This window comes from Oncorhynchus kisutch, linkage group LG3, assembly GCF_002021735.2.
Source record: "Oncorhynchus kisutch isolate 150728-3 linkage group LG3, Okis_V2, whole genome shotgun sequence".
In the NCBI taxonomy this organism is placed as follows: domain Eukaryota; kingdom Metazoa; phylum Chordata; class Actinopteri; order Salmoniformes; family Salmonidae; genus Oncorhynchus; species Oncorhynchus kisutch.
The window spans coordinates 18,519,628-18,545,604 of NC_034176.2; the positions used below are offsets into that span (position 1 = coordinate 18,519,628).

At 44.1% G+C, this 25,977-nt stretch overlaps 2 protein-coding genes across 7 annotated transcripts; one reads left to right on the forward strand and one right to left on the reverse strand.

Moving 5' to 3' along the window:
* The first annotated feature begins 1,666 nt into the window (after positions 1 to 1,666).
* Positions 1,667 to 14,379, forward strand: naa35 (N-alpha-acetyltransferase 35, NatC auxiliary subunit). 4 transcript variants are annotated; one of them, XM_020468939.2, is made up of 23 exons: positions 1,667 to 1,795; positions 2,365 to 2,493; positions 2,863 to 2,896; positions 3,059 to 3,173; positions 3,348 to 3,422; positions 3,529 to 3,696; positions 5,487 to 5,553; positions 5,666 to 5,709; positions 5,958 to 6,008; positions 7,861 to 7,944; positions 8,140 to 8,254; positions 8,389 to 8,567; positions 8,701 to 8,760; positions 8,839 to 8,945; positions 9,162 to 9,228; positions 9,470 to 9,568; positions 9,723 to 9,901; positions 9,998 to 10,143; positions 10,249 to 10,316; positions 13,314 to 13,454; positions 13,619 to 13,741; positions 13,844 to 13,924; positions 14,007 to 14,379. In XM_020468939.2, the coding sequence occupies exons 2-23, from the start codon at positions 2,373 to 2,375 to the stop codon at positions 14,064 to 14,066; spliced, it is 2,184 nt and encodes a 727-aa protein (XP_020324528.1). In that variant the 5' UTR covers positions 1,667 to 1,795; positions 2,365 to 2,372; the 3' UTR covers positions 14,067 to 14,379. The 4 variants fall into 4 exon arrangements, with proteins under 4 accessions (XP_020324528.1, XP_020324522.1, XP_020324534.1 ...); XM_020468933.2 differs by having other exon boundaries at positions 3,056 to 3,173; positions 14,007 to 14,374; XM_020468945.2 differs by having other exon boundaries at positions 3,056 to 3,173; positions 3,529 to 3,645; positions 14,007 to 14,374.
* golm1 (golgi membrane protein 1) lies at positions 10,145 to 25,861 on the reverse strand. 3 transcript variants are annotated; one of them, XM_031818299.1, is made up of 12 exons: positions 24,965 to 25,861; positions 21,960 to 22,094; positions 21,731 to 21,819; positions 21,392 to 21,568; positions 20,446 to 20,500; positions 20,198 to 20,300; positions 19,953 to 20,070; positions 16,186 to 16,384; positions 15,771 to 15,938; positions 15,355 to 15,519; positions 15,080 to 15,190; positions 14,306 to 15,018 (listed from the first exon to the last, which is right to left on the reverse strand). In XM_031818299.1, exons 3-11 carry the CDS (start codon positions 21,737 to 21,739, stop codon positions 15,081 to 15,083), a joined length of 1,104 nt encoding a protein of 367 aa, XP_031674159.1. In that variant the 5' UTR covers positions 21,740 to 21,819; positions 21,960 to 22,094; positions 24,965 to 25,861; the 3' UTR covers positions 14,306 to 15,018; position 15,080. The 3 variants fall into 3 exon arrangements, with proteins under 3 accessions (XP_031674156.1, XP_031674159.1, XP_020324544.1); XM_031818296.1 differs by lacking the exons at positions 14,306 to 15,018; positions 21,731 to 21,819 and adding an exon at positions 10,145 to 10,800; XM_020468955.2 differs by lacking the exon at positions 21,731 to 21,819.
* Between the last annotated feature and the right edge of the window lie 116 nt (positions 25,862 to 25,977).

The window sequence follows — 25,977 nt, forward strand, 5'->3', positions numbered from 1 at the left end:
AAACAAAAAAATGTGTCATACATAGTCAGGAAGCTACATGAAGCAATTGATGAGGTAGAGTGGTGGGCATTAATGTGGAGATTCAGGTTCCCTGTAGAGAAAACTCATACAGTTTTCTTTACCAGCAGGAAGGTGGGAGATGAGGTTATATGGGAAAAACTTGGAGTATACCCAGGTTCCTTGAGGTATACTTTGACACTAGACTAACCTGAGCACAACACATTGAGAAAGTGTAAGAAGGTGCTAAATGTGATGGCTGTCTGACAGGGAAGGAGTGGTGGGTTGGGTGTTCCTCATTGATCCAAACTGTAATAGACTATGGCAGTATAGCGTATGGTTCAGCAGCCCGGACCTCATTGGAAAGGCTAGATGTCATACAGGAGCAAGGATTCAGAACATGTAGTGGGGCATTTCGGACGTCCCCAGTGGCTGCACTACCGGTGGAGTTTGGGGGATATGCCATTGCAGATTAGGAGACAGTAGCAGGCAATTAATTATTGGTTCAACCTACAAGGACATGGGGTGTCTCGTCCTGCGAACGGGATTTTATAGGCACGCTGGGAACATGAGCAAAGACAGAACACAAGCTTTGGGTGGGTGGGTAATACCCAGGCGAAGGGGATGGGACTGTATGGAAGGGAGTTTAGTCCAATGGTAGCTATTCCTGTAAATCCACCATGGTTACTCCCACTTCCAGTAGTTGATCTAGAAATGTTGGAGAGACTACAGAAAGATAGAGAGGGTGTTGATCCATCTGATTTGTTTAAGATACACAATATGCAGACGTATCAGGATTTTGTTGCCATTTACACAGATGGTTCAAAAGATCCAAGGACAGGACGTACTGGGTCAGCATTTGTAGTGCAGGAATGTGGGGTGGAAGTCAGGAAATGTATAACTGATCATCTAGCTGTATACATGGCAGAGCTGATGACCATACTGTTGGCCTTGCAGTGGGTGGAAGAAGTCAACCTGACCAGAGTAGTTATTTGCTCTGATTCATGTGCAGTGTTAGAGTCTCCAGTCCAGCTCACATAGCAGACAAGACCTGCTTTATGAGGTGCTACAAACCTATGGCAGGATTAGACAGATGGGTTACAGATAAGATTTACTTGCGTCCCAGCTCATATGGGGGTGGAGGGGAATGAGGCAGTTGATTAACTGGCTAAACAAGCACTTAGTAGTGGGGATGTTGATGTTGTAGTTTCAACGAGCAAGGCAGAGGCAAAAAGCCTGATATGGACAGTGATGGTGTAGAGATGTCAGGAGCAGTGGAATAGAGATACTAAGGGCAGGCATTTATTTCAAGTACAAAGGAAAGTCGGGGAGGGGAGAACGGCAGGAAGGGACAGAAGAGAGGAGGCTATATTTACAAGATTAAGGGTGGGACACAGCCAGTTGAAAAATACCTTAAATGTGATAGGAAAGCATCCAACAGGAAAGTGTGATTATTGCCAGGAAACAGAGACTGTGGAGCTGGTATTGCTACAGAGTGGGCAGTATCAGAGGGAAAAAGAGCGGCTGAGATCTATGAGGGAGAAGGGGATACAGGAAATTAGTTTAAAGAGTATTTTGAGAAGAACATCATTAGATATAGTCTCACATATATATATATATATATATTTTAGAGCAACGGGGCTGGCAGGTAGGATTTAGTTTCTCTCTGTCCCTGGCTCACACTCCAGTACAGTAGATGGCGGTAATGCACCATCACGTTGGATGCCAACCGCCGATAAACCCCGCCGAAGAAGGAGGAGCCTCCGACGAGTATCTAGCAGCGCTAGCAGTTAGCAAGGTATGTAGCTATGTGATTTTACAACGAAAAGATCCCATCAAATGTCCCCAGAATATGCCCAAATGTTTTATGCAATTTGATTAATATGTATGATTAAACATTTGTGTTGATGCAGAGACCAAACTAGTTAACGTTAGCCAGCTCGACTGATTTATTATGCTCCAGCTCGGAAAGAATCGTAGCAAAGATATTTACCATAACTAGCTATTAACACTGGCTAGCTAGTGCAATGACATTTGACTCCGGTGCCTCATTACAAATTGCGGTTAGCTAGTTATCGTATTGAATGAATCCACAGACCTCACAGTCAACTCTGACTGGCAGAAATGATAGCCTGCTGAGTTCCCCCTGGACCTTCCCCCGGTGACTGAGTTGTACTCCAATCAGAACCCATATAACCTTGTTTTACTCAAATGATGTTTGTGAACAACGTACATGTAAACGAACACTGTATAGTCTCAACACATGGGTAAAATTATACATTTTATATCATGGATGGTCAGTCCTTGCATCAATAGCTCTATACATTTTTATCTTATTTGAATTTGACAACCTGGTTTTACTTTCAGCTGTAACCATGGTGATGAAGTCATCAGTAGAGGATGACGATGTAGGATGGGGATTGGGTGTCCCAGAGAAGATGAGGAACAATGCAAACTGGGTGGACATTACACATGAATTTAAAGGGGCATGCAAAGGTACAAACTCAGTGTGCGTGTGTCTGTCTGTGTGTTCTGTTACATGTGTTAACACCGTTTTTCAGGATGTGCTGATGATTTGAATTGTGTATCGGGGGTTTATGATACTTGTTCCTCTCATTTGTTTGCTGGACAGTTCTGAAATACCTTCCCTGGTAAATCAGGTTTCTCATCAAAAGATTGGTGTAAATCTGCACAACCAGTAAAAGAAAGGCCAATACAGTAAAGTCATTCTTAATGTAGACCCAGTGATTTCAGCTCTGTGGGAATTTGGTGCCACCAGTCTGAAATGCAAGCTGGATGGCACAGGTTAGCATAGTTCAGATGACTGAGTACTCTTGTATTTGTTTTCTCGTGTTGTATTTACAGAGCTCAACCTTGGGGAGTTGCTCCATGACAAGTTGTGAGTGTTTCTGTTTGTTTCTCACACTGTTCTCTATGCCATTAATTCGAATGTGCTGTGTTAGTGAAATACTGAAGTGCTGCAATATACATGCATCTATTTATCACTAGACAACACACACACACACAGCTTTAGGTCTTTTAATGGCAGCAATTTCAGCAGGTTTGGCCTGTTCGAGGCTATGTCTGCCATTGAGATGATGGACCCTAAGATGGACGCAGGGATGATTGGTAATCAGGTCAACAGGAAAGTCCTCAACTTTGAACAGGCAGTCAAGGTATGGCTCTGATTCCTGGAGTTTCAGACTGTGAAATGAAAATGTTGATTTTATGTTGAACCTTTAGTGAGGTGCATTATAGTCCATTAAGACTCTCCCCCACCTCTCCTTTTCCTCTCTGTCGCTCGCGCTCTCTTCTCCTTTTTTGTCTCTCTCCTCTCTTGCTCTCTCCAGGATGGTGCTATCAGAGTGAGGAACCTCAGTCTTCCTGAGCTGATTGGGATCATGGACACCTGTTTCTGCTGCTTGGTCAGTTGTATTTCTTTATCAATACCAAACTGCATCAACCCACTATGCATAATAATTACCAATCAAAACAAACGTAAGTACTTTTATGTTGTTTGTGTGTGTGTAGATCACCTGGCTGGAGGGTCACTCCCTAGCCCAGACAGTGTTCACCTGCCTCTACGTCCACAACCCCGACCTGATCGAGGACCCTGCCCTCAAGGCCTTCACTCTGGGCATCCTCAAGGTGTGCGACATCGCCCGCGAGAAGGTCAACAAAGCCGCCGTGTTCGAGGAGGCAAGACGTTTGGTCTCTTTGGGCTTTTGCACGGAACACATTCTCTCTCTATCACTCACACACTCTGTCATGCCAAATAAATTAGCAAGACACCACCAACAGATCCTATAGTCCCGTCTATGGGACACAGTCCAACTACAGTGCATTCGGAAAGTATTCAAACCCCTTGACTTTTTCCACATTTTGTTACGTTGCAGCCTTATTCTAAAATAGATTACATTGTTTTTTCCCCCCTAATCAAATTACACACAATTCCCCATAATGACAAAGCAAAAACTTGTTTTTCATTTTTTTTTGCAAATGTATATATATATATATATATAAAAAACTGAAATCACATTTACATAAGTATTCAGACCCTTTACACAGTACTTTGTTGAAGCACCTTTGGCAGCAACTACAGCCTCGAGTCTTCTTGGGTATGATGCTGCAAGCTTGGCACACCTGTATGTGGGGAGTTTCTCCCATTCTTCTCTGTAGATCCTCTCAAGCTCTGTCAGGTTGGATGGGGATTGTCACAGCACAGCTATTTTCAGGTCTCTCCCGAGATGTTCGATCGGGTTCAAGTCCGGGCTCTGGCTGGCCCACTGAAGGATATTCAAAGACTTGTCCCGAAGCTACTCCTGCGTTGTCTTGGCTGTGTGCTTAGGGCCGTTTTCCTGTTGGAAAATGATCCTTCGCTCCAGTCTGAGGTCCTTGGCGCTCTCGAGCAGATTTTCATAAAGGATCTCTCTATACTTTGCTCTGTTCATCTTTTCTTCGACCCTGACTAGTCTCCCAGTCCCTGCTGCTGAAAAGCATCCCCACAGCATGATGCTGCCAATTTAAATCTTGGTTTCACCAGACCAGAAAATCTTGTTTCTCATGGTCTGAATCCTTTAGGTGCCTTTTGGCAAACTCCAAGCGGGCTGTCATGTGCCTTTTACTGAGGAGTGGCTTCCGACTGGCCACTCTGCCATAAAGGCCTGATTGGTGGAGTGCTGCTGAGAATGTTGTGCTGCTGAGAATGTTGTCCTACTGGAAGGTTCTCCCATCTCCACAGAGGAACTCTGGAGCTATGTCAGAGTGACCATCGTGTTCTTGTTCACCTCCCTGACCTAGGCCCTTCTGCCCCATTGCTCAGTTTGGCTGTGTGGCCAGCTCTAGGAAGAGTCTTGGTGGTTCCAAACTTGTTCCATTCATGAATGATGGAGGCTACTGTGTTGCGGACCTTCAATGCTGCAGAAATGTTTTGGTACCCTTCCCCAGATTTGTGTCTCGGACCTCTATGGACAATTCCTTCGACCTCAAGCCTTGTTTTTTGCTCTGACATGCACTGTCAACTGTGGGACCTTATATAGACATGAGTGTGCTTATCCAAATAATGTCAAATCAGTTTAATTTACCACAAGTAGAAACATCTCAAGGATGATCAATGGAAACAGGATGCACTTGAGCTCAATTTCGAGTCTCATAGGAAAGTCTCATAGGAAAGTCTCATAGGAAAGTCTCATAGGAAAGGGTCTGAATAAATATGTTTTCTTATTTGTATTACATTTGCAAAAATGTCTAAACCTGTTTTCTCTTTGTCATTATGGTGTATTGTGTGTAGATCGCTGAGTAAAATGTTTTACTTAATCAATTTGAGAATAAGGATGTAACTTAACAAAATGTGGAAAAAGTCAAGGGGTCTGAATACTTTCCGAATGCACTGTATGTCCACTGTTCCTCCTAGGTCTTCTGATCTGAAACAACGCTTAGTTTAGTTCTAGGTATAATATTTAAGATCCTGTTCTATGTCCTGTCTCTAGGAAGATTTCCAGGCCATGACGTACGGCTTCAAGATGGCCAACAATGTGACAGACCTGCGGGTTACAGGTGATTTTCATGTGGTGGCTTAAGTTCCATGTTTGGCATTGCAGGTATAAAATAATAATGTAGTGATGTGTGTGTGCCAAGTTAACTTTATACATGTCAATGGCACCAACAGGTATGCTAAAGGATGTGGAGGATGAGTTACAGAGGAAAGTTAAGGTACATGCATACTACTGTTTTCACCATCCACTAACACTCTCACAACCGGTGCGAATACAGCTAACCAGACTCTGGCAAAGTGACGAAATACATGACTAAATAATGTATCTGATACTTAGCTGAGATGGCGCTAGTGTATACAACTCTTTGTGCCACTAACATAACTCCACAGCTCGCCCGTCACGCGTTCTCCTCTTCCTCGCTCTCCTTATCCTCTTTTTTCCCCCTCTATCTTTCATCTCCTGTAGAGCACACGCAGTCGCCAGGGTGAGCAGCGGGACCCGGAGGTGGAGTTGGAGGTAAGACTATCAGTCACTCGGTCTCGGAGTATATCAACCAGTACACCCCATAATTTCTCCCATCCAATAGATGCGGTAAAGCTGTCAATGGAACTCAAACCAAACAATAGAAATGCATGGGGGAAAGATCCTGAATCTCCTAACTGCCCCCCAGTAAAATGTGCCTACATTTTGAAACAATAGCCTATGTGTGTTCCACACTATGTTGAGGTAAACATCTGTATAAAGCTGGTATGGATGTCAACCCCAATACATGTTCATGTCAGCGTCACCAATCAAATGCATTACAGTTAAAAACTACTTTGACTACCACCACCGATTTCTGTATGCTAGCTATGCTACCAGCTTATAAGAACGGGAGTAGGCATTTAGCAATCACTTCTTCTAAACCTGAAAAGGAACCATTTCTAAATGTTATGCAGCAAAAATAGCCAAATATATCAAAATCTGACTTTAGTATCCACTTTGTGGGCCTGTTGCAATACATCAATCATGACATATCTATCCACTTTGTGGGCCTGTTGCAATACATCAATCATGACATATCTATCCACTTTGTGGGCCTGTTGCAATACATCAATCATGACATATCTATCCACTTTGTGGGCCTGTTGCAATACATCAATCATGACATATCTATCCACTTTGTGGGCCTGTTGCAATACATCAATCATGACATATCTATCCACTTTGTGGGCCTGTTGCAATACATCAATCATGACATATCTTTCCACTTTGTGGGCCTGTTGCAATAAATCAATCATGACATATCTATCCACTTTGTGGGCCTGTTGCAATACATCAATCATGACATATCTATCCACTTTGTGGGCCTGTTGCAATACATCAATCATGACATATCTATCCACTTTGTGGGCCTGTTGCAATACATCAATCATGACATATCTATCCACTTTGTGGGCCTGTTGCAATACATCAATCATGACATATCTATCCACTTTGTTAGATTTATTGAATGTTTGCCAATCTGGCATCCCCCTTCTATACCCCACAGTTTGACCTCTTTACTGCATCTATGGCCAATCTCAAATCAACCCCTAAACCTTATGCACTTGTGGAGATCTATGGAGGATTTGATAGGTGTTAGCAATATGGTGAGAATCCCTCCTATCCTATCAGAGGACAACTTACAACCTTATCTCTACATCCAATTCGGTCAGAGTGCATAGGCTGTAGTGTAGGGGTCCATTTGGGATTAGCAATATCTATTACCCCTGCCTTCTGCCCTGGCCAGTCCACCAGAGCGTGGGAATGAGGCAGCCTTTCATTGAGACAAGCCTGGAATATGCAGCTGTAAAAAAAAAAAAATTAAAGCACCCATCCCCCAAAATGGAGAGGTCTCTAGATGGTCAGAATCGCCATTTTACGACAGAGCTAAATCTGCATTCCACAGGGATGCTGTCCTTGTTGACTCCTATGCTGTCCACAGTTGTCAAGTTAGCTGGATGTCCTGTGGGTGGTGGAGCATTCTTGAAACACAGGAAAACTTAGTAGCGTTGCAGTTCTTGATAAACTAAAACCGGTTCGCCTGGTACCTACTACCATAACCCTTTCAAAGGCACTTAAATATCTTGTCTTGCCCATTCACCCTCTAAATGGCACACATACACAATCCATGTCTTAATTGTCTCAAGGCTTAAAAATATTTCTTTAACCTGTCTCCACCTAGTCATCTACACTGATTTGAAGTGGATTTAATAGGTGACATCAATAAGGGATCATGGATTCACCTGGTCAGTCTGTCATGGAAAGAGCAGGTGTTTAATGTTTTGTACACTGTATAGTGTGTGAGAGACTTGTTATTAACCTGTTTCTCTGCCTCCTTTCTCAGCATCAGCAGTGTTTGGCACTTTTCAGTCGGATCAAGTTCACACGCCTTCTACTGACAGCGCTGATCGCCTTCACGAAAAAAGAGGTAACACAAATAAAATGTATTCATAAAGCATCAACAGATGTCAAAGTGCTTATACAGAAACCCAGCCTAAACCCCAAAGAGCAAGCAATGCAGATGTAGAAGCACACCACACACGTTTTAGCTTAGCTTTACTAAAAAAGGAACAAATGGTTGATTTATTTGATTGAGCATGTGATGTCATGTTGGCTCTGTCAGACCAGCTCAGTGAGTGAAGCTCAGAAACTCATGCAGCAGGCAGCAGATCTCCTCCCAGCCCTCCGCTCCAGCATCGAACATGGCATTCAGTCCCAGAACGATACTACTAAAGGAGGTAACACACACAAACACTCCACAATGGCACCTAGGCCCAATGTGTCACTCACTACCATAAAATGAATGCTTCACTCACTTAGAAAATCTCTAACCGCAAGTGAACCACTCACAGTTCTGTACCCTGCGTTCCAGATCACCCGATCATGATGGGGTTTGAACCACTTGTGAACCAGAGACTGCTGCCCCCCACCTTCCCCCGCTACGCCAAGATCATCAAAAGGGAGGAGATGATCAACTACTTCAGCAAGCTCATCAACCGCATTAAGACCGTGTGCGAGGTCATCAACACAACTAACCTTCATGGAATTCTGGTACTACATCTATAATACTATTGTACTTCAACATTACTGTAATATAAAATTCTGACAATACTTGTATAATGGTTTGCCTGTTCAAGCATTTGTTAAAGGTTGTAGTAATGTCGTTTTAATATTCTGCTTTCAGGACTTTTTCTGTGAGTTCAGTGAGCAGTCCCCCTGCGTCCTCTCCAGGTCTCTGCTGCAGGTAAGGAACATTCTCCCTCATCCCTGCATCTGGACAATTCTCGGATCCAGTTCTGATGAATACCCTCCCTGTCTCTAGACAACGTTCCTGATTGATAATAAGAAAGTGTTTGGGACCCAACCAATGCAGGACATGATCAAAGATGCTCTGAGGTACTTTGTCAGCCCACCAGTCCTCTCCTCCAAGTAAGTCATAGAAGATTGGAGTGCTTCTTTCTATGGCCCTACCTTCAAATGCATCCTTCCTTCCTAGAAGTCCTTAGAGATCTGAATTGGTATTTGTATATGGTGGCATTCTTACGTTCAAATATCTCATGGAAATAAGGATGCATTTCTGAGGTATTCGAGTTCAAGATCTACCTCTGTCTTTGAAACTGACTGATCCATGCACTGCCTCTGCAGGTGCTGCCTGTATAATAACCACCAGGCCAAGGACTACATTGATTCCTTTGTCGCACACTGCTCGAGAGTAAGTCACCTGGCTGCATTCCAATACACCTTCTCTTATATTAATGCCACAATCCTTCATTTAGTTTTTTTCCAGCCCAAATGGCATCCCCTCCACTTGGTTAGCATAAGGGGAAATGTAACCACTCAAATGCATAGATGAAGCTGTGGCTCTGACAGTCCTTGATATCAACATGATAGTTGTAAATATAATATTGTTCCCAAACAATGGAGTAAAACAACCCTGGACTGTTTCCCTGCAGCCCTTTTGCAGTCTCATCCAGATTCACGGACACAACCGCGCTCGGCAGAGAGACAAACTAGGCCACATCCTGGAGGAGTTTGCCACACTGCAGGATGAGGTGTGAGAGAGAGACCGTATGAGTATGCATTGCTGTTTAGCGTTGTAAATTACCTAATGGGGGTGTGCTTGACTGTATGTTGCTGTTCTCCTGTGGTTGACTGTATGTTGCTGTTCTCCTGTGGTTGACTGTGGTGTGGGGGCGTCCCCTGCAGGCAGAGAAGGTGGACGCAGCGCTGCACAGCCTGCTGATGAAGCTGGAGCCCCAGAGACAGCATCTGGCCTGCCTGGGCACCTGGATCCTCTACCACAACCTGCGCATCATGATCCAGTACCTGCTCAGCGGCTTCGAGCTGGAACTCTACAGCATGCACGAGTACTACTACATCTACTGGTGAGTGTGTGACCATGTGTACACTTGACCGATTTGTGCCGTAAGAAAATATGTTCGGTGTTCACTTGAGGTATGCTTGACTGAGGTGGTGTGTAGGTATCTGTCAGAGTTCCTGTATGCATGGCTCATGTCCACTCTGAGTCGGGCGGACAGCTCTCAGATGGCTGAGGAGCGCCTCCTGGAGGAGCAGCAGAAAGGACGCAGCAGCAAGAAGACCAAGAAGAAGAAGAAGGGTCAAGGAGGTCAGGATTACATCACAGTATTTACATTTAATTTAATCCATCTGGTACTACACTGCCGCCACCCAGCCATAACATGCTCCTCAATAAGAATGTGTTTGCCTGCAGCTCGCCCCCTCAGCAGAGAAATCACCATGAGCCAAGCCTACCAAAACATGTGTGCCGGCATGTACAAGGTAAGTGTACACACACACTTGTCCTAAACATGTACTCTGTCCTGGCTCAGTTGTAGTCCCATTTTCTATCAAGACTACACACACACACAAATCAAATCTATTTATATAGCCCTTCGTAGATCAGCTGATATCTATAAGTGCTGTACAGAAACCTAGCCTAAAACCCCAAACTGCAAGCAATGCAGGTGTTGAAGCACGTTGGCTAGGAAAAACTCCCTAGAAAGAAACCAGGCTATGAGGGGTGGCCAGTCCTCTTCTGGCTGTGCCGGGTGGAGATTATAACAGAACATGGCCAAGATGTTCAAATGTTCAGCATGGTCAAATAATAGGTCTGGGACAGGTAGCACCTCCGGTGAACAGGTCAGGATTCCATAGCCGCAGGCAGAACAGTTGAAACTGGAGCATCAGCACAGCCAGGTGGACTGGGGACAGCAAGGAGTCATCATGTCAGGTAGTCCTGAGACATGGTCCTAGGGCTCAGGTCCTCCGAGAGAGAGAAAGAGAGAATTAGAGAGAGCATACTTAAATTCACGCAGGACACTGGATAAGACAGGAGAAGTACTCCAGATATAACAAACTGACCCTAGCCCCCGACACAAACTACTGCAGCATAAATACTGGAGACTGAGACTGGAGGGGTCAGGAGACACTGTGGCCCCATCCGATGATACCCCTGGACAGGGCCAAACAGGAAGGATGTAACCCCACCCACTTTGCCAAAGCACAGCCCCCACACCACTAGAGGGATATCTTCAACCACCAACTTGCCATCCTCAGACAAGGCCGAGTATAGCCCACAAAGATCTCCGCCACGGCACAACACAAGGGGGTGCGCCAACCCAGACAGGAAGATCACATCAGTGACTCAACCCACTCAAGTGACACACCCCTCCTAGAGACAGCATGATATAGCACCAGTATGCCAGTGACTCAGCCCCTGTAATAGGGTTAGAGGCAGAGAATCCCAGTGAAAAGAGGGGAACCGGCCAGGCAGAGACAGCAAGGACGTTTCGTTGCTCCAGAGCCTTTCTGTTCACACTCCTCCACACTCCTGGGCCAGACTACACTCAATCATATGACCCACTGAAGAGATGAGTCTTCAGTAAAGACTTAAATGTTGAAACCGAGTTTGCGTCTCACATGGGTATGAAGACCATTCCATAAAAATGGAGTTCCGTAGGAGGAAGCCCTGCCTCCAGCTGTTTGCTTAGAAATTCTAGGGACAATTAGGAGGCCTGCGTCTTGTGACCGTAGCGTACATGTAGGTATGTACGGCAGGACCAAATCAGAGAGATAGGTAGGAGCAAGCCCATGAAATGCTTTGTAGGTTAGCAGTAAAACCTTGATATCAGCCATTGCAGGGAGGAACTGGAGTAATATGATCACATTTTTTGGTTTTAGTCAGGATTCTAGCAGCCGTATTTAGCACTAACTGAAGTTTATTTAGTGCTTTATCCGGGTAGCCGGAAAGTAGAGCATTGCAGTAGTTTAACCTAGAAGTAACAAAAGCATGGATAAATTTTTCTGCGTCATTTTTGGACAGAAGGTTTCTGATTTCTGCAATGTTACGTAGATGGGAAAAAGCTGTCCTTGAAACAGTTGATATGTTCGTCAAACGAGAGATCGGGGTCCAGAGTAACGCCGAGGTCCTTCAGTTTTATTTGAGACGACTGTACAACCATTAAGATTAATTGTCAGATTCAACAGAAGATCTCTTTGCTTTTTGGGACCTAGAACAAGTATTTCTGTTTTGTCCGAGTTTAAAAAGTAGAACGTTTGCAGCCATCCACTTCCTTATGTCTGAAACACAGGCTTCTAGCGAGGGCAATTTCTGGGGCTTCACCATGTTTCATTGAAATGTACAGCTGTGTGTCATCCACATAGCAGTGAAAGTTAACATTGTTTTCGAATGACATCCAAGAGGTAATATAGTGAAAACAATAGGTCCTAAAACAGAACCTTGAGGAACACCGAAATTTACAGTTGATTTGTCAGAGGACAAGCCATGCACAGAGACAAACTGATATCTTTCCGACAGATAAGATCTAAACCAGGCCAGAACTTGTCTGTGTAGACCAATTTGGGTTGCCTATCTCTCCAAAAGAATGTGGTGATCGATGGTATCAAAAGCAGCACGGGGACAGATGCAGAGCCTCGGTCTGATGCCATTAACAGGTCATTTACCACCTTCACAAGTGTAGTCTCCGTGCTATGATGGGGTCTAAAACCAGACTGAAGGATTTCATATTCATTGTTTGTCTTCAGGAAGGCAGTGAGTAGCTGCGCAACAGACTTTTCTAAAATTTGAGAGGAATGGAAGATTCGATATAGGCGGATGGGGCGGCAGGGTAGCCTAGTGGTTAGAGCGTTGGACTAGTAACCGAAAGGTTGCAAGTTCATATCCCCGAGCTGACAAAGTACAAATCTGTCGTTCTGCCTCTGAACAGGCAGTTAACCCACTGTTCCTAGGCAGTCATTGAAAATAAGAATTTGTTCTTATAACTGACTTGCCTAGTAAAATAAAGGTAAAATAAAATAGTTTATATTTTCTGGGTCAAGGTTTGGTTTTTTCAAGAGAGGCTTTATTACTGCCACTTTTAGTGAGTTTGGTACACATCCTGTGGATAGAGAGCCGTTTATTATGTTCAACATAGGAGGGCCAGGCACAGGAAGCAGCTCTTTCAGTAGTTTAGTTGGAATAGGGTCCAGTATGCAGCTTGAAGGTTTAGAGGCCATGATTATTTTCATCATTGTGTCAAGAGATATAGTACTAAAACACTTGAGCGTCTCTCTTGATCCTAGGTCCTGGCAGAGTTGTGCAGACTCAGGACAACTGAGCTTTGGAGGAATACCTAGATTTAAAGAGGAGTCCGTAATTTGCTTTCTAATAATCATGATCTTTTCCTCAAAGAAGTTCATGAATTTGTTACTGCTGAAGTGAAAGGCATCCTCACTTGGATGGACACACACACACTGAACTCCTGTCTGTTGGTGCAGACTATGATAGCCCTGGATATGGACGGAAAGGTGCGGAAGCCGCAGTTTGAGTTGGACAGCGAGCAGGTGCGATACGAGCATCGCTTTGCCCCCTTCAACAGTGTGGTCACTCCCCCGCCAGTCCATTACGTCCAGTTCAAGGTACAGTAGTGTTACCAACCATTGCTAGCTCTGATTGTATGCATGTGTGGTGCATTCCAGGTTGACTTAAATTGCAGACATGCTGCACAGAATAGCTCAGGAATTACATGTTATAGCGGAGATTAAAAAGACGACCTGTGCCTCTCGGTTTATGTTGGCTGTAGGAGATGTCTGATCTGAAGAAGTACAGTCCTCCTCCTCAGTCAGCTGACCTCTACATGGCAGCCAGTAAACACTTCCAGCAGGCCAAACTGATCCTGGAGAACGTCCCCAGCCCTGACCCAGAGGTCAGTAAGCCTTTTAACCCCTAATAGTGAGAGGTTGTGCCTCAAGTTTGTGGGTCTAAAATGTGAGTTTTTTTATTTTTTTTACATTGCTGGTTGTTGCAGGTGAATCGCATCCTAAAAGTGGCCAAACCCAACATTGTGGTCATGAAACTACTTGCCGGCGGGCACAAGAAGGAGACAAAGGTAACAAATGGGAGGAGCAAAACGCACTACAAAATATATTGGGAAATTGAACCATTGATCAAATGGTACTCCCCATTTCTAGGTACTACCGGAGTTTGATTTCTCCACTCACAAGTACTTCCCTGTGGTCAAGATCATCTGAATCAGAGCCCTGCATTACTATGACAACTCGTACCCACCTCCCTGACCCGGTCTCCGTACACCAACTTTTTCCATCTGCGTAACTGTGGGCGGTCGCAATGATAGGACAGAGGGAGACAGTGTCTGAAGTTGGTTGACCAGGACAAGATCATCCTTTACCCAATTGTCTTTTTGGTCCTGACCCCCAAAGGACAGAAGAACTACATCCTCCACAATACCAAAAACAAACTTGTCCAACTATGGTATTAAAATGATTTATTTTGTCATCCTTCTGTGCTACATTTCCTCAATAAAAAACAGATTATTTAACAGTTCAGTAAGCAACAAATCCATTGTTACAATCTAAATAGAAAGAAAAAAAACCTGTGTTCAACCATAATTACCATTTTGAGTGGGCTATAAAAAAAAAAAATCGTATCTGAAACATTTACAGTAGTGGGTCTGCCTGGTGCACAGAGGCCACTTTTACCAACAAGTTACAAAATAGTTACATGACCATCAAGCTTAGGGTTGAATGATCCCTGCAAACATTTCAAATTATGAAACAAAAACCTTATTCACATTGTCATACAGCAGGACATCTCATTTTCTATTGGTTTATGAAACTACTGTAAGAACTGCTAAGTGTAACAAACTGCACATTAAGTCACTATCAAGACTAGAGTGTGAATCGGAGTACAGTTCTATCAGCACGATCTGGGATGTTATCACAAACTATCGTTTCACCCATGGTTATAGCAGTTCTGAAATCCAAAGTCTGTTTTCCTGACAAAATATACATTCACTGCAGAAGACTTGAGTATATTAAGGCGAACCGTGAGATGCTTTCACTGAAAGAGCAGAAGTCTTACACAGACGGTAGTCTTGACAACAGTTCTGTTGAGGAGCTGTAGTCCCTTCCTGGTTCGGTAGTGGATTGAGGAGGGTCTTAGCTCCCACCTTTCTCCAACCACCTAACAAGACCAAAAATTAGATATTTATATCACTAAAACAGACTGTGTGTGTGTGTGTTACCTCAGAACTGAGCGAGCTCTGCCTGTTTGTCAGCCTCAAACTCTCCTTCGTTCTCGTCGTCTCCGTTGTAGTCCGCCAGCTCTTCCTGCATTTCCCGTTCAGCCTCCTTATCTACGAGTGAACACATCAGCATCTTTACTATACATTAGAGCTGGGACTATACCAATCACCTATCGCAGGCATTTTGCTGACTTCGTTCATTACGATAAGTATCCTCTACTAGAGAAATGTGAGTGTGACGGTAGGACCCCCCCCCCTATACGAGTGTGACCCACCTATGTTCTCAGCCATCTGGTTCCGTTGGTCTGGGTCGACCCCGCCCACTATCGGCTTGTCTGCGTCGTAATCCTCCTCAGGATCCTCCACCTTCTCCTGACCAATAGGAGCCTCTTCTTCCTTCCACTGGCTAAGCTGAATGTCATCAGCACCAGGGTCGGCATCTGGAGGGGAAAAAGATTGGCGTCCGTTTCCATTTCTCACATCTTTCTCACATCACGACTATGTTAAGGTCGAAAACCTTGGCAATACTAGGTTTCACTATTTCCCATTTTAGATACTTTCACACAAAGTACACTATTTTCTAATTATGGCATGACAAACTGGCTTATCCTCCCTGGACTTGTGGAATGTCTGGTCTGGAGGAGGTTGTACAGTTTCTGAGATGGTGGGTGCAGGGTTGTGCGAGTCATACCCTCTATCTGAGGCTCTCCTCCGTGTGTTTCCATCACCTCCAGCTCAGTGTCCTCGGTCAGGTTATTTTTCCGGGGCTTACTGGCCCCCTCTACAGGCCCCGGTTGGTCCCCCTTAGCATCAGCGGAGGGCAGGGACTCTTTAGGGGATAGCGCAGGAGTGTCGAGAGCTAGACAAAGGGCAGCATCCAGTTCGTATCAGACAGCATACACATGTCAGCCTCTCAGAAGCAAAACTACCAATTCAAGACATGTACTTGCTTAAAGGGTAATGGTGAATATGACTGTGGTATAAATGGTGTGTATGTAATGTCATGTCAAAGATGAGTTGATAAGGAAGTGGGAGAGCTGGTGTGAAATTGTCTTATTGGCCCAGATCCTTCCACCCTCAATGAGAGCAGCCATCTTGTCCTGTACCTTTGTCTACTGCGATCTCATTGGTCTCCAGCTCTGAGGTTTTGAGGTCCACTGCAGGACCTTTGGCCGCTGATGGTTCAGGGGCGTGGCCGTGGACAGGAGTAGTCTTAGTGTCATCCAGCCCTGCCTTCCCAGGCCCCTCTTTATCTGGCACGCCCACCTCAGTGGAGCCAATTTTCTGTGTGGGTGCTGCATTTGTCTGCAGGGAAAATAGTCAGTTGTATCCAATTTCATCTTGTGTATTTTTTATTTACCAAACAAAACCACTAATGACATAGTGGCAAGAAAATGTATTAAGTCATAAGACAAATTGTGCTTAAACACATTGTATTTTTCCTTGTCTATATTGAATGCATAATTTAAACATTCACAGCGTAGGTTGTAAAAAGTGTGTGAACCCCTAGGCTAATGACTTCTCCAAAAGCTCATTGCTGCACTGTTGGAACTAAAAGCACAAACATTTCGCTACACCCGCAATAACATCTGCTAAACCAATACAATTTGAATCAGGAGTCAGCTAACCATGTCTTGAACAAAAGATCTCAGAACACTTAAGATTAAGAATTGTTGACTTGCATAAAGCTGGAAAGGGTTACAAAAGTATCTCTAAAAGCATTGAAGTTAATCAGTCCACGGTAAGACGAATTGCCTATAGAGGTTCAGCACGGTTGCTACTCTCCCTAGGAGTGGCCGTCTGGCAAAGATAAAATGTAAGAGCACAGAGCAGAATGCTCAATGAGGTGAAGAATCCTAGAGGGTCAGCTAAAGACTTACAGAAATCTCTGGAAACATGCTAACATCTCGATTGAGCCTACAATACGTGTCTGTCAGGAGGTTAAACAAGAATGGTGTTCAATGGGAGGACACCACGGAAGAAGCCACCGCTGTCCAAAAACATGGCTGCAAGTCTGAAATGCGCAAAAGAGCACCTGGATGTTCCACAGTGCTACTGGTAAAATATTCTGTGGAACTAAAGTTGTGTTGTTTGGAAGGAACACACATTACTATGTGGAGAAAAGGCAAAGCACCAACATCAAAACCTCATCCCAACTCTAAAGTACAGAGGAGGGAGCATCATGGTTTGGGGCCTGGACAGCTTGCTATCGTTGATGGAAAAATGAATTCCCAAGTTTATCAAGACATTTTGCAGGAGAATGTAAGGCTACCCATCCACCAATTGAAGCTCAGAAGTTTGGTGATGCAACAGGACAACGACCCAAATCACAGAAGTAAATCGAGAACAGAATGGCTTCAACAGAAGAAAATACGCCTTCTGGAGCGGCCCAGTCAGATTCGACTATAGCATGACCTCGAGTATTTCACGCCAGACATCACAAGAATATTGCTGAACAGTTTTGTAAAGAGGAATGGTCCAAAATTCCTCCTGACCGTTGTGCAGGTCTGATCCGCAACCACAGAAAACATTTGGTTGAGGTTATTGCTGCCAAAGGAGCGTCAACCAGTTATTAAATCCAAGGGTTCACATACTTTTTCCACCCTGCACTGTGAATGTTTACACAGTGTGTTACATTTGAATTTATAATTGCTTGTTTTATTAGTTTAAGCAGACTGTGTTGGTCTATCGTTGTGACTTCGATGAAGATCATGACCAATTCATGCAGAAATCAAGGTAATTCCAAAGGGTCACATACTTTTTCTCACCACTGTGCACACACAGGTCAGCCAAGCTATACTGCATGATGTTCAGGGTCTTTTATCAGTGGTGGATAGATACAATGGTGAACTAAACTCAGTACATCAGATTATGGAAATTGTGTTGGTACTTTTGCCAGGCAGCCACTGTTCAGGGTCATGTCGGGTAATGTTCTGATTGTGAGTCAAATCCCTGGATGTACTTAATGAGTGAGCCAGTTAATGGGAGATGGGGAACCCTGTCGTAGACCTTACCTAACTGGCGGCCCACGGATCAAATGATTTTCTTTGGCCCCTCAAGTTGAGCAAAACATTTTGTTATAGCACCAAGTGATTTTAATGTTGTTCAATAATTCCCACGCGTAATATAGACATGTGATTGTATACAAATGTAAGCAAGAGGTGAAATACACTGCTCAAAAAAATAAAGGGAACACTTAAACACAATGTAACTCCAAGTCAATCACACTTCTGTGAAATCAAACTGTCCACTTAGGAAGCAACACTGATTGACAATAATTTTCACATGCTGTTGTGCAAATGGAATAGACAACAGGTGGAAATTATAGGCAATTAGCAAGACACCCCCAATAAAAAAGTGGTTCTGCAGGTGGTGACCACAGACCACTTCTCAGTTCCTATGCTTCCTGGCTGATGTTTTGGTCACATTGAATGCTGGCGGTGCCTTCACTCTAGTGGTAGCATGAGACGGAGTCTACAACCCACACAAGTGGCTCAGGTAGTGCAGCTCATCCAGGATGGGACATCAATGCGAGCTGTGGCAAGAAGGTTTGCTGTGTCTGTCAGCGTAGTGTCCAGAGCATGGAGGCGCTACCAGGAGACAGGCCAGTACATCAAGAGACGTGGAGGAGGCCGGAGGAGGGCAACAACCCAGCAGCAGGACTGCTACCTCCGCATTTGTGCAAGGAGGAGCACTGCCAGAGCCCTGCAAAATGACCTCCAGCAGGCCACAAATGTGCATGTGTCTGCTCAAACGGTCAGAAACAGACTCCATGAGGGTGGTATGAGGGCCCGACGTCCACAGGTGGGGGTTGTGCTTACAGCCCAACACCGTGCAGGACGTTTGGCATTTGCCAGAGAACACCAAGATTGGCAAATTCGCCACTGGCGCATTGTGCTCGTCACAGATGAAAGCAGGTTCACACTGAGCACATGTGACAGACGTGACATTCTGGAGACACCGTGGAGAACGTTCTGCTGCCTGCAACATCCTCCAGCATGACCGGTTTGGCGGTGGGTCAGTCATGGTGTGGGGTGGTATTTCTTTGGGTGGCCGCACAGCCCTCCATGTGCTCGCCAGAGGTAACCTGACTGCCATTAGGTACCGAGATGAGATCCTCAGACCCCTTGCGAGACCATATGCTGGTGCGGTTGGCCCTGGGTTCCTCCTAATGCAGGACAATGCTAGACCTCATGTGGCTGGAGTGTGTCAGAAGTTCCTGCAAGAGGAAGGCATTGATGCTATGGACTGGCCCGCCCGTTCCCCAGACCTGAATCCAATTGAACACATCTGGGACATCATGTCTCGCTCCATCCACCAACGCCACGTTGCACCACAGACTGTCCAGGAGTTGGCGGGTGCTTTAGTCCAGGTCTGGGAGGAGATCCCTCAGGAGACCATCCGCCACCTCATCAGGAGCATGCCCAGGCGTTGTAGGGAGGTCATACAGGCACGTGGAGGCCACACACACACACACTACTGAGCCTCATTTTGACTTGTTTTAAGGACATTACATCAAAGTTGGATCAGCCTGTAGTGTGGTTTTCCACTTTAATTTTGAGTGTCACTCCAAATCCAGACCTCCATGGGTTGATAATTTTTGTGTGATTTTGTTGTCAGCACATTCAACTATGTAAAGAAAAAAGTATTTAATAAGAATATTTCTAGGATGTGTTATTTTATTGTTCCCTTAATTTTTTTGAACAGTGTATTTGTCAAATATGATCCGTTCGGGCTTCTTGCGGTCAATTTTCAAGTCTACAAACTATTGTGTCCCCCGACCATCCGCTCAAGAAAAACCTCGTCCCACAGCTAAATCTAGCTGATGATCCCTGGTCTACGATGTGAGCGTTGAACATGGTTACCGGTTTACCTGGGAGGACACTGCTGGGTTCTTCATCTCCAGTTTCTTCTGAACTTCCCGCTTGGCTGCAGCCACCTTTTCAGCACAGTCCTCCCTCTGTGCTAGTATCTGAGTGTTACACTGAGTCCTATACAAACACCACATGTTATTACTTGCACATTAAGATTTGATAAATTACCTCTGACAAGGTCACATAAGACCCTAAAAGTGTGATGCATGATTATCTGTCATACACGTTCCATAGAGGGCCTTACATGTCATAGGTGAGTTTTTTGTTCAGGGTGTTCAGATTGCCTTGGCAACTCTGGAACTCTTTCTGAACTTTACCCAGGTCCTCATTTAGCTCATTTAACTGATCTGCAGAGACAAATTCACAGGTAGTATTAAGTCCTGACTGGGGATAAAAAAATAATACACTTTGGATTAAGAGAGTGAGATTTCACAACACTAAAGACAGAAAAGAGACAGGTAGGCAGAAGCAAAAAAAAAAAAAGCATCTTACTTTTCAGGTCCTGTATTACTTTGGTACTGGAGGATATATTTATCAGTTGGTTTGCCTAAAGGAAAACAGACAACTCGTTTTTTTGGGATCTGTGTGTGTGAACCCAGTAGGTACTCAGATGGTCACAATTCCCTTTCCATGCTGCCATGGTATCACACCTTTACTGGGAATTCACACACAAACACACTCCATAAACAATAGGTACACTGATCTACGGATGAAGGAACCTATCTGAGGGAGGAAAACTTGGGACTGGCTATACAGTATGGGCAACTCAGTACAGTCCGATCACAAAGAAACTGATAGCACTAATTTTAGAGGCCACATCTTGGCAGTGTAGATTATTTTATTTTTAAACATTATAAGCCAAATTCCTGCAGATTTCTACATGGAGCTGAAAGGAACGTTCAAAACTACAAAGTGAATTTCCTGCAATTCTACACAGTTTGCCATGGAGCTGAGAAACTGTTGCCGTTTTAAAGCAAATGTCCTGCAATTCAATGCATTTTACCATGGCTAATGCGGTGATCCTTTACTGCTAAATTCCTTGTTTTTGGAATTTTCATTTCTTCCAGTCTATCTTTTATTTAGGTGATTGTAAAATCTCAAAGATGATTAAAGAAAAATATATAGGCAAATGATCTTTTCTACATATTTCATCTCTGGTTTTAGTCATTTAAGTTGAGTTTTTCCAGTCTGAAAATGTATCCTTTTTTTATTACACGGTTTGGACTTGAGTGGCAGAAAATCCCTAGCACTGATTCAATGACGTTTAGAATATACAAAATGTGTTGATCACACTTTACATGTTGCATTGTCCTGAGGGTTGCGTGTTGATGAGCAACTGTGTGTGTGCAAGTTAGAAGTGGTGTTGTGCTCAGGTGTGTATTATGCATCCATCTATGATGCCGTGCTCAGGTGAGTACACTCCAGTACAGTAAACTACCTTTTCCTGGCTACAGGTGTTGTGGACTCCCTCCAGCCTCTTGTTCAGGCTCTGCATGCGGCTGCTCTCCTCTTTCAGCCGCTGAATCTCTTCCTGGAACTCGTTCTTCTTCACCTCCACTGCCCCACGTTCTGACGCCGCCCGACGCATCTGCGCTTCCAACTCGTACAGCTTTGTCTGCCCGCCACCACAGCACACGCAGGGTGTCACAGGGTCAGTGTAGCATCATTCAAAACAAAGGCTTAGAGAATCTTTAAACACTTAAAGCGGTACGAAATGAGCTTACTCATTCTGCTCTCTGTGACATGGCCCTTGTTCTAATCACATACTTCAGCTTACCATATTCATTCATCTAAACAGCTTGCCTTTCTCCATACAACTTCTCCAACTGGCTCGGCCTCGTTTCCAATCCACTTCAAAAACACGGACTGTAACCCTGGGATTAGTTTATGCCCTTCTCTAAACCTAAACCCAGCCATTAGTTACACCACCACCCTCCCACTGTTAACAACACAGATTAACTATCTTGGTTTAGTTATAAATATATTTGATTAAAGCTCATACACACCTGTAACTCCAAGTTCCGTGAGTTCGAGACCCAGTAGTTGAAACCCAGGACAAGGACACAAGCGATCAGAGCACCAATCATAAGAGGAGGAGACCGCCCCCCTCGACGACCATTACCCAACCCCCCCATTTCCTCCTGAAGACGAGAGTGAGAGACATTGGTTAAACACCTACAAAACAGGGCCCTAGTGACCACAAGGCATAAAAATCTATCATGCAGTTCAGTGAAAGGTTAAAAGGGATAAATGATGATTTCGGCAATGCAGCCCTTTTCTACTTCCCCAGAGTCAAGATATACTCATGTAGGTCTCTGCGTGCAGTTTGAAGGAAGTTGTTAACTAGCGTTAGCCCAATGACAGAGTCTATGGTAACTGCTAACATGCTCGTATATACGATGGACTTCGTCATTGCGCTAATGCTAGTTAGCATTGACTTGCGAAACTACCTCTAACGTCCTTCATACTGGATGTAGAGACAACATAACAATTGTATCCATAAGTTCATCCAACTCTGGGAAACTAGATAAGGGCTTCATTGCCAAAATCCAGAAATATCCCTTTAAATCTGGGTGTCTACAGTCCTTGGTGGGTGGGCTGTGAAATAGGTTTGGGTAGACCTTTTTTTACATGAGTTCTTTGCAGAAGGTTTCGGGTTTCTTGCATGTCATAAACTGTTGTGCTCAGGTCTGTACTGTGTGTCTGCCTCTCAAGTTAGTCAATGCAAATAACTGGTACAGGAACAGTTTTATTAGTATCTGGAATTATAGGGAGCTGATAATGCATGAAACCAACAACTGGAAGAGCATGCAAATCATGAATCATGCTTCACGATTAACAAATTACCTACCTCTGTCAAACCATATCTACATAGGTAATGATAGCGATCCGATTAGCTAGCTAACAATACTGCTAATGGGGCTTGCTCAAACCACGGTAATGTCAGGAGAAAGTAGGCACCTCAACATACTGAATATAAACGCAACATGTAAAGTGATGGTTCCATGTTTCATGAGCTGAAAAAAATCCAGAAATGTCCCATATGCACAAAAAGTTACTCTCAAACTGTGCACAAAGTTGTTTACATCACTGTTAGTGAACATTTCTCATTTACCAATGATAATCCATCCAACTGACAGCTGGGGCATATCAAAAGGCTGATTAAACAGCATACTCGTTACACAGGTGCAACTTGTGCTGGGGACAATAAAAGGCCACTAAAATGTGCTGTTGTGTCACAACAATACCACAGATATCTCAAGTTGAGGGAGCGAGCAATTGGCACGCTGACTGAAAATGTCCACCACAGCGGTTGCCAGAGAATTGAATGTTCATTTCTTTACCATAAGCCTCCTGCAATGTAATTTTAGAGAATTTGGCAGTATGTCCAACCGGCCTCACAACTGCAGACCACATGTAACCCCACCAGCCCAGGACCTCCACATCCAGCTTCTTCACCTGCGGGATCGTCTGAGAACAGCCACCCGGACAGCTGATGAAACTGCGGGTTTGACCAACCGAATACATTTTGAAACCATTTCAGGGAAGTTCATCTGCATGCTCATAGTCCTCACCAGTCTTGACCTAACTGCATTTCGGCGTCGTAACTGACTTCAGTGGGAAAGTGCTCACTGGGACGCTGGAGAAGTGTGCTCTTCACAGATTAATCCTGGTTTCAACTGTACCGGGCAGATAGCACTCTGACGTCGTGTTGGCGAGCAGGTTGCTGATTTCAACGTTGTGAACCGAGTGCCCCATAGTGGCGGTGGGGTTATGGTATGGGGAGCCATGAGCTATGGATAATGAACACAATTGCATTTTATCGATGGCAATTTGAATGCACAGAGATACTGTGACGAAATCCTGAGGCTCACTGTCGTGCCATTCATCTGCCGTCATCGCCTCATGTTGTTTCAGCATGATAATGCACAGCCCCATGTCACAAGGATCTGTACACAATTCCTGGAGGCTGAAAATGTCTTCCACTGGCTGCATACTCGCCAGACATGTCACCCATTGAGCATGTTTAGGATGCTCTGGATCGACGTGTTCCAGTTCCTGCCAATATCCAGCCACTTCGCACAGCCATTGAAGATAAGTGGAACAACGTTTCACAGGCCACAATCAACAGTCTGATCAACTCTGTGAAGGAGATATGTCGCGCTCCATGAGGCAAATAGTGGTCACAACAGATACTGACTGGTTTTCTGATCCATGACCCTACTTTTAAAAAGGTATCTGTGACCAACCTATGCAGATCTGTATTCCCAGTCATGTGAAATACGTAGATTAGGGCGTAATGAATTTATTTAAATAGACTTATTTCCTTATGAGGTGTGAAATTGTTGCATGTTGCGTTTCTATTCTTGTTCAGTGTACATACTACAAGGACAGTAAAACAACCAGTTGAGCAAGCTAGCTCGAGTAAGAGACTCATAACCTTGTACGAACCATCCTGATCTCGCGAGCTCACATTGTTTCGCGTCAAGGTATCCGCAAAGTCAGAATGGTTCGTACGAGACTAAGCGCTTTTAGCAGTAGCTGATTAAACTCAACGATATGGGTTATTGTGTGGCCTAATATATTGGTCGCTAATTTGGTCAGATTAATCTGATTTGTTTAAAGTAATTACAAAACACTGATCCGACATGATAAAATTTTTTGAATAGTTGACAGAACAGACAAATTAGTTACCTAGTTATGTGGCTAAAACAGCAAACGTTAGCTAGCGCTTAGCTAAGCATGATGTAGCCAAGTTACGACGTTAGTAGCTAGCTAGAATATAATATCTGGAAATGGTTACAACTTTAGCTTAGCTAACTATGATATTTTGAATCAGTGAAATGTATTCTGAAAAGTGAGGGTAACACAGAGCAAATCTCAGGACATCAACATCTGAGTCTGCCTCTGATAAACAACTGTGCCACTGATTCATGTACAGTAGCCAACCTTTATGCTAGCTAACAACCGTTAAGGCTAGCTAGCGTACCTAGTTGTTGACAAATCTTACCTGAAAGCCGCTTCACTGTTTAAGCAAGGATATGTTTTGACAGTGAATGGTCCGTTCAATTTATAAGCTAGCTACGAGACTTTACATAGCTAGTTCAATTAATATTCAGCACTGTTGCAGTCTGATTTCCATTCTCGTTGGGAGGGGGAGGAAGCTGTGATGTTTCGCTGGCTTGCTTGAAAACGCGGAAGTGGAGTCAAGTGATGCCAACACTGTAACAAGGGTTAGTGCTATTCTATTTCCCTGGGATGTCCACAACTTACTTCAATTGGGTAGGTACCCAATATCCCAGATACCACCGATCCTGCTAAAAGTAGCAGGCAGCCATCTATGGAAGCTGTATCAGCCCTTTTCTGCAAGTAGTAGTCCCATGGAATGTGTATACAAGCACGTTAGAGACAAACAAAACAAGAAAATGGCATGGATGCCAAATTGAAAGGACATAGTTTATCAACTATACCTTTAGTACAATCATTTTCTTTAATTGTTTTTACTTTTCCTCCCACACATTTTGAGGAGAGGACACTTCTGGTTTTCATTATTCCCCTCTAATCAATGACGCCCTTTTCGCACTACTGCGCTAAACCATAGAAATTGATAGCAGTGGTAGAAAAAGTACCCAATTCTCATACTTGAGTATAGGTAAAGATACCCTAACCCTACTATTATGTTGCGGGTCAATTTTAGCCATTTCCACGTTTGAGTTGTCTAAAATGCTAGTTAATGTCTCTTTTTCTCCATGGATTTAAATGAGTTTTCCTCATTTTAGGTCATGAACCTAATTTCAAAATGTGGACACGAACTGATGTGTTGTGGAATGTCTGTAGATTTTGTATACAAACATGATGTTGTGGGTCATTTTGACCCGGAGGCTTTCATCTGTATAGATATTTGCTCAGGTCCAAATTACACAAGTACATTTGATGTATTTTGTTTTGACTGGTTCTGGTTGCATTTTTATAATTATGTTTGGGTGAAAATGAGCTTTCCCAAGCATCTCTTTCTTTGCGCGA

Excerpts from the sequence above, each read along its gene's own strand:
- naa35 (XM_020468933.2), top strand. The coding sequence starts at position 2,373 with ATGGTGATGAAGTCATCAGTAGAGGATGACGATGTAGGATGGGGATTG. Across the intron at positions 5,554-5,665 it reads GACAGACCTGCGGGTTACAG|GTATGCTAAAGGATGTGGAG; the intron begins GTGATTTTCATG and ends TGGCACCAACAG. Across the intron at positions 9,902-9,997 it reads GAGTACTACTACATCTACTG|GTATCTGTCAGAGTTCCTGT; the intron begins GTGAGTGTGTGA and ends GGTGGTGTGTAG.
- golm1 (XM_031818296.1), bottom strand. The coding sequence starts at position 22,088 with ATGGGGGGGTTGGGTAATGGTCGTCGAGGGGGGCGGTCTCCTCCTCTT. Across the intron at positions 20,071-20,197 it reads AAAAAACTCACCTATGACAT|GACTCAGTGTAACACTCAGA; the intron begins GTAAGGCCCTCT and ends GTGTTTGTATAG. Across the intron at positions 16,385-19,952 it reads ACCCAGCAGTGTCCTCCCAG|ACAAATGCAGCACCCACACA; the intron begins GTAAACCGGTAA and ends TTTTCCCTGCAG.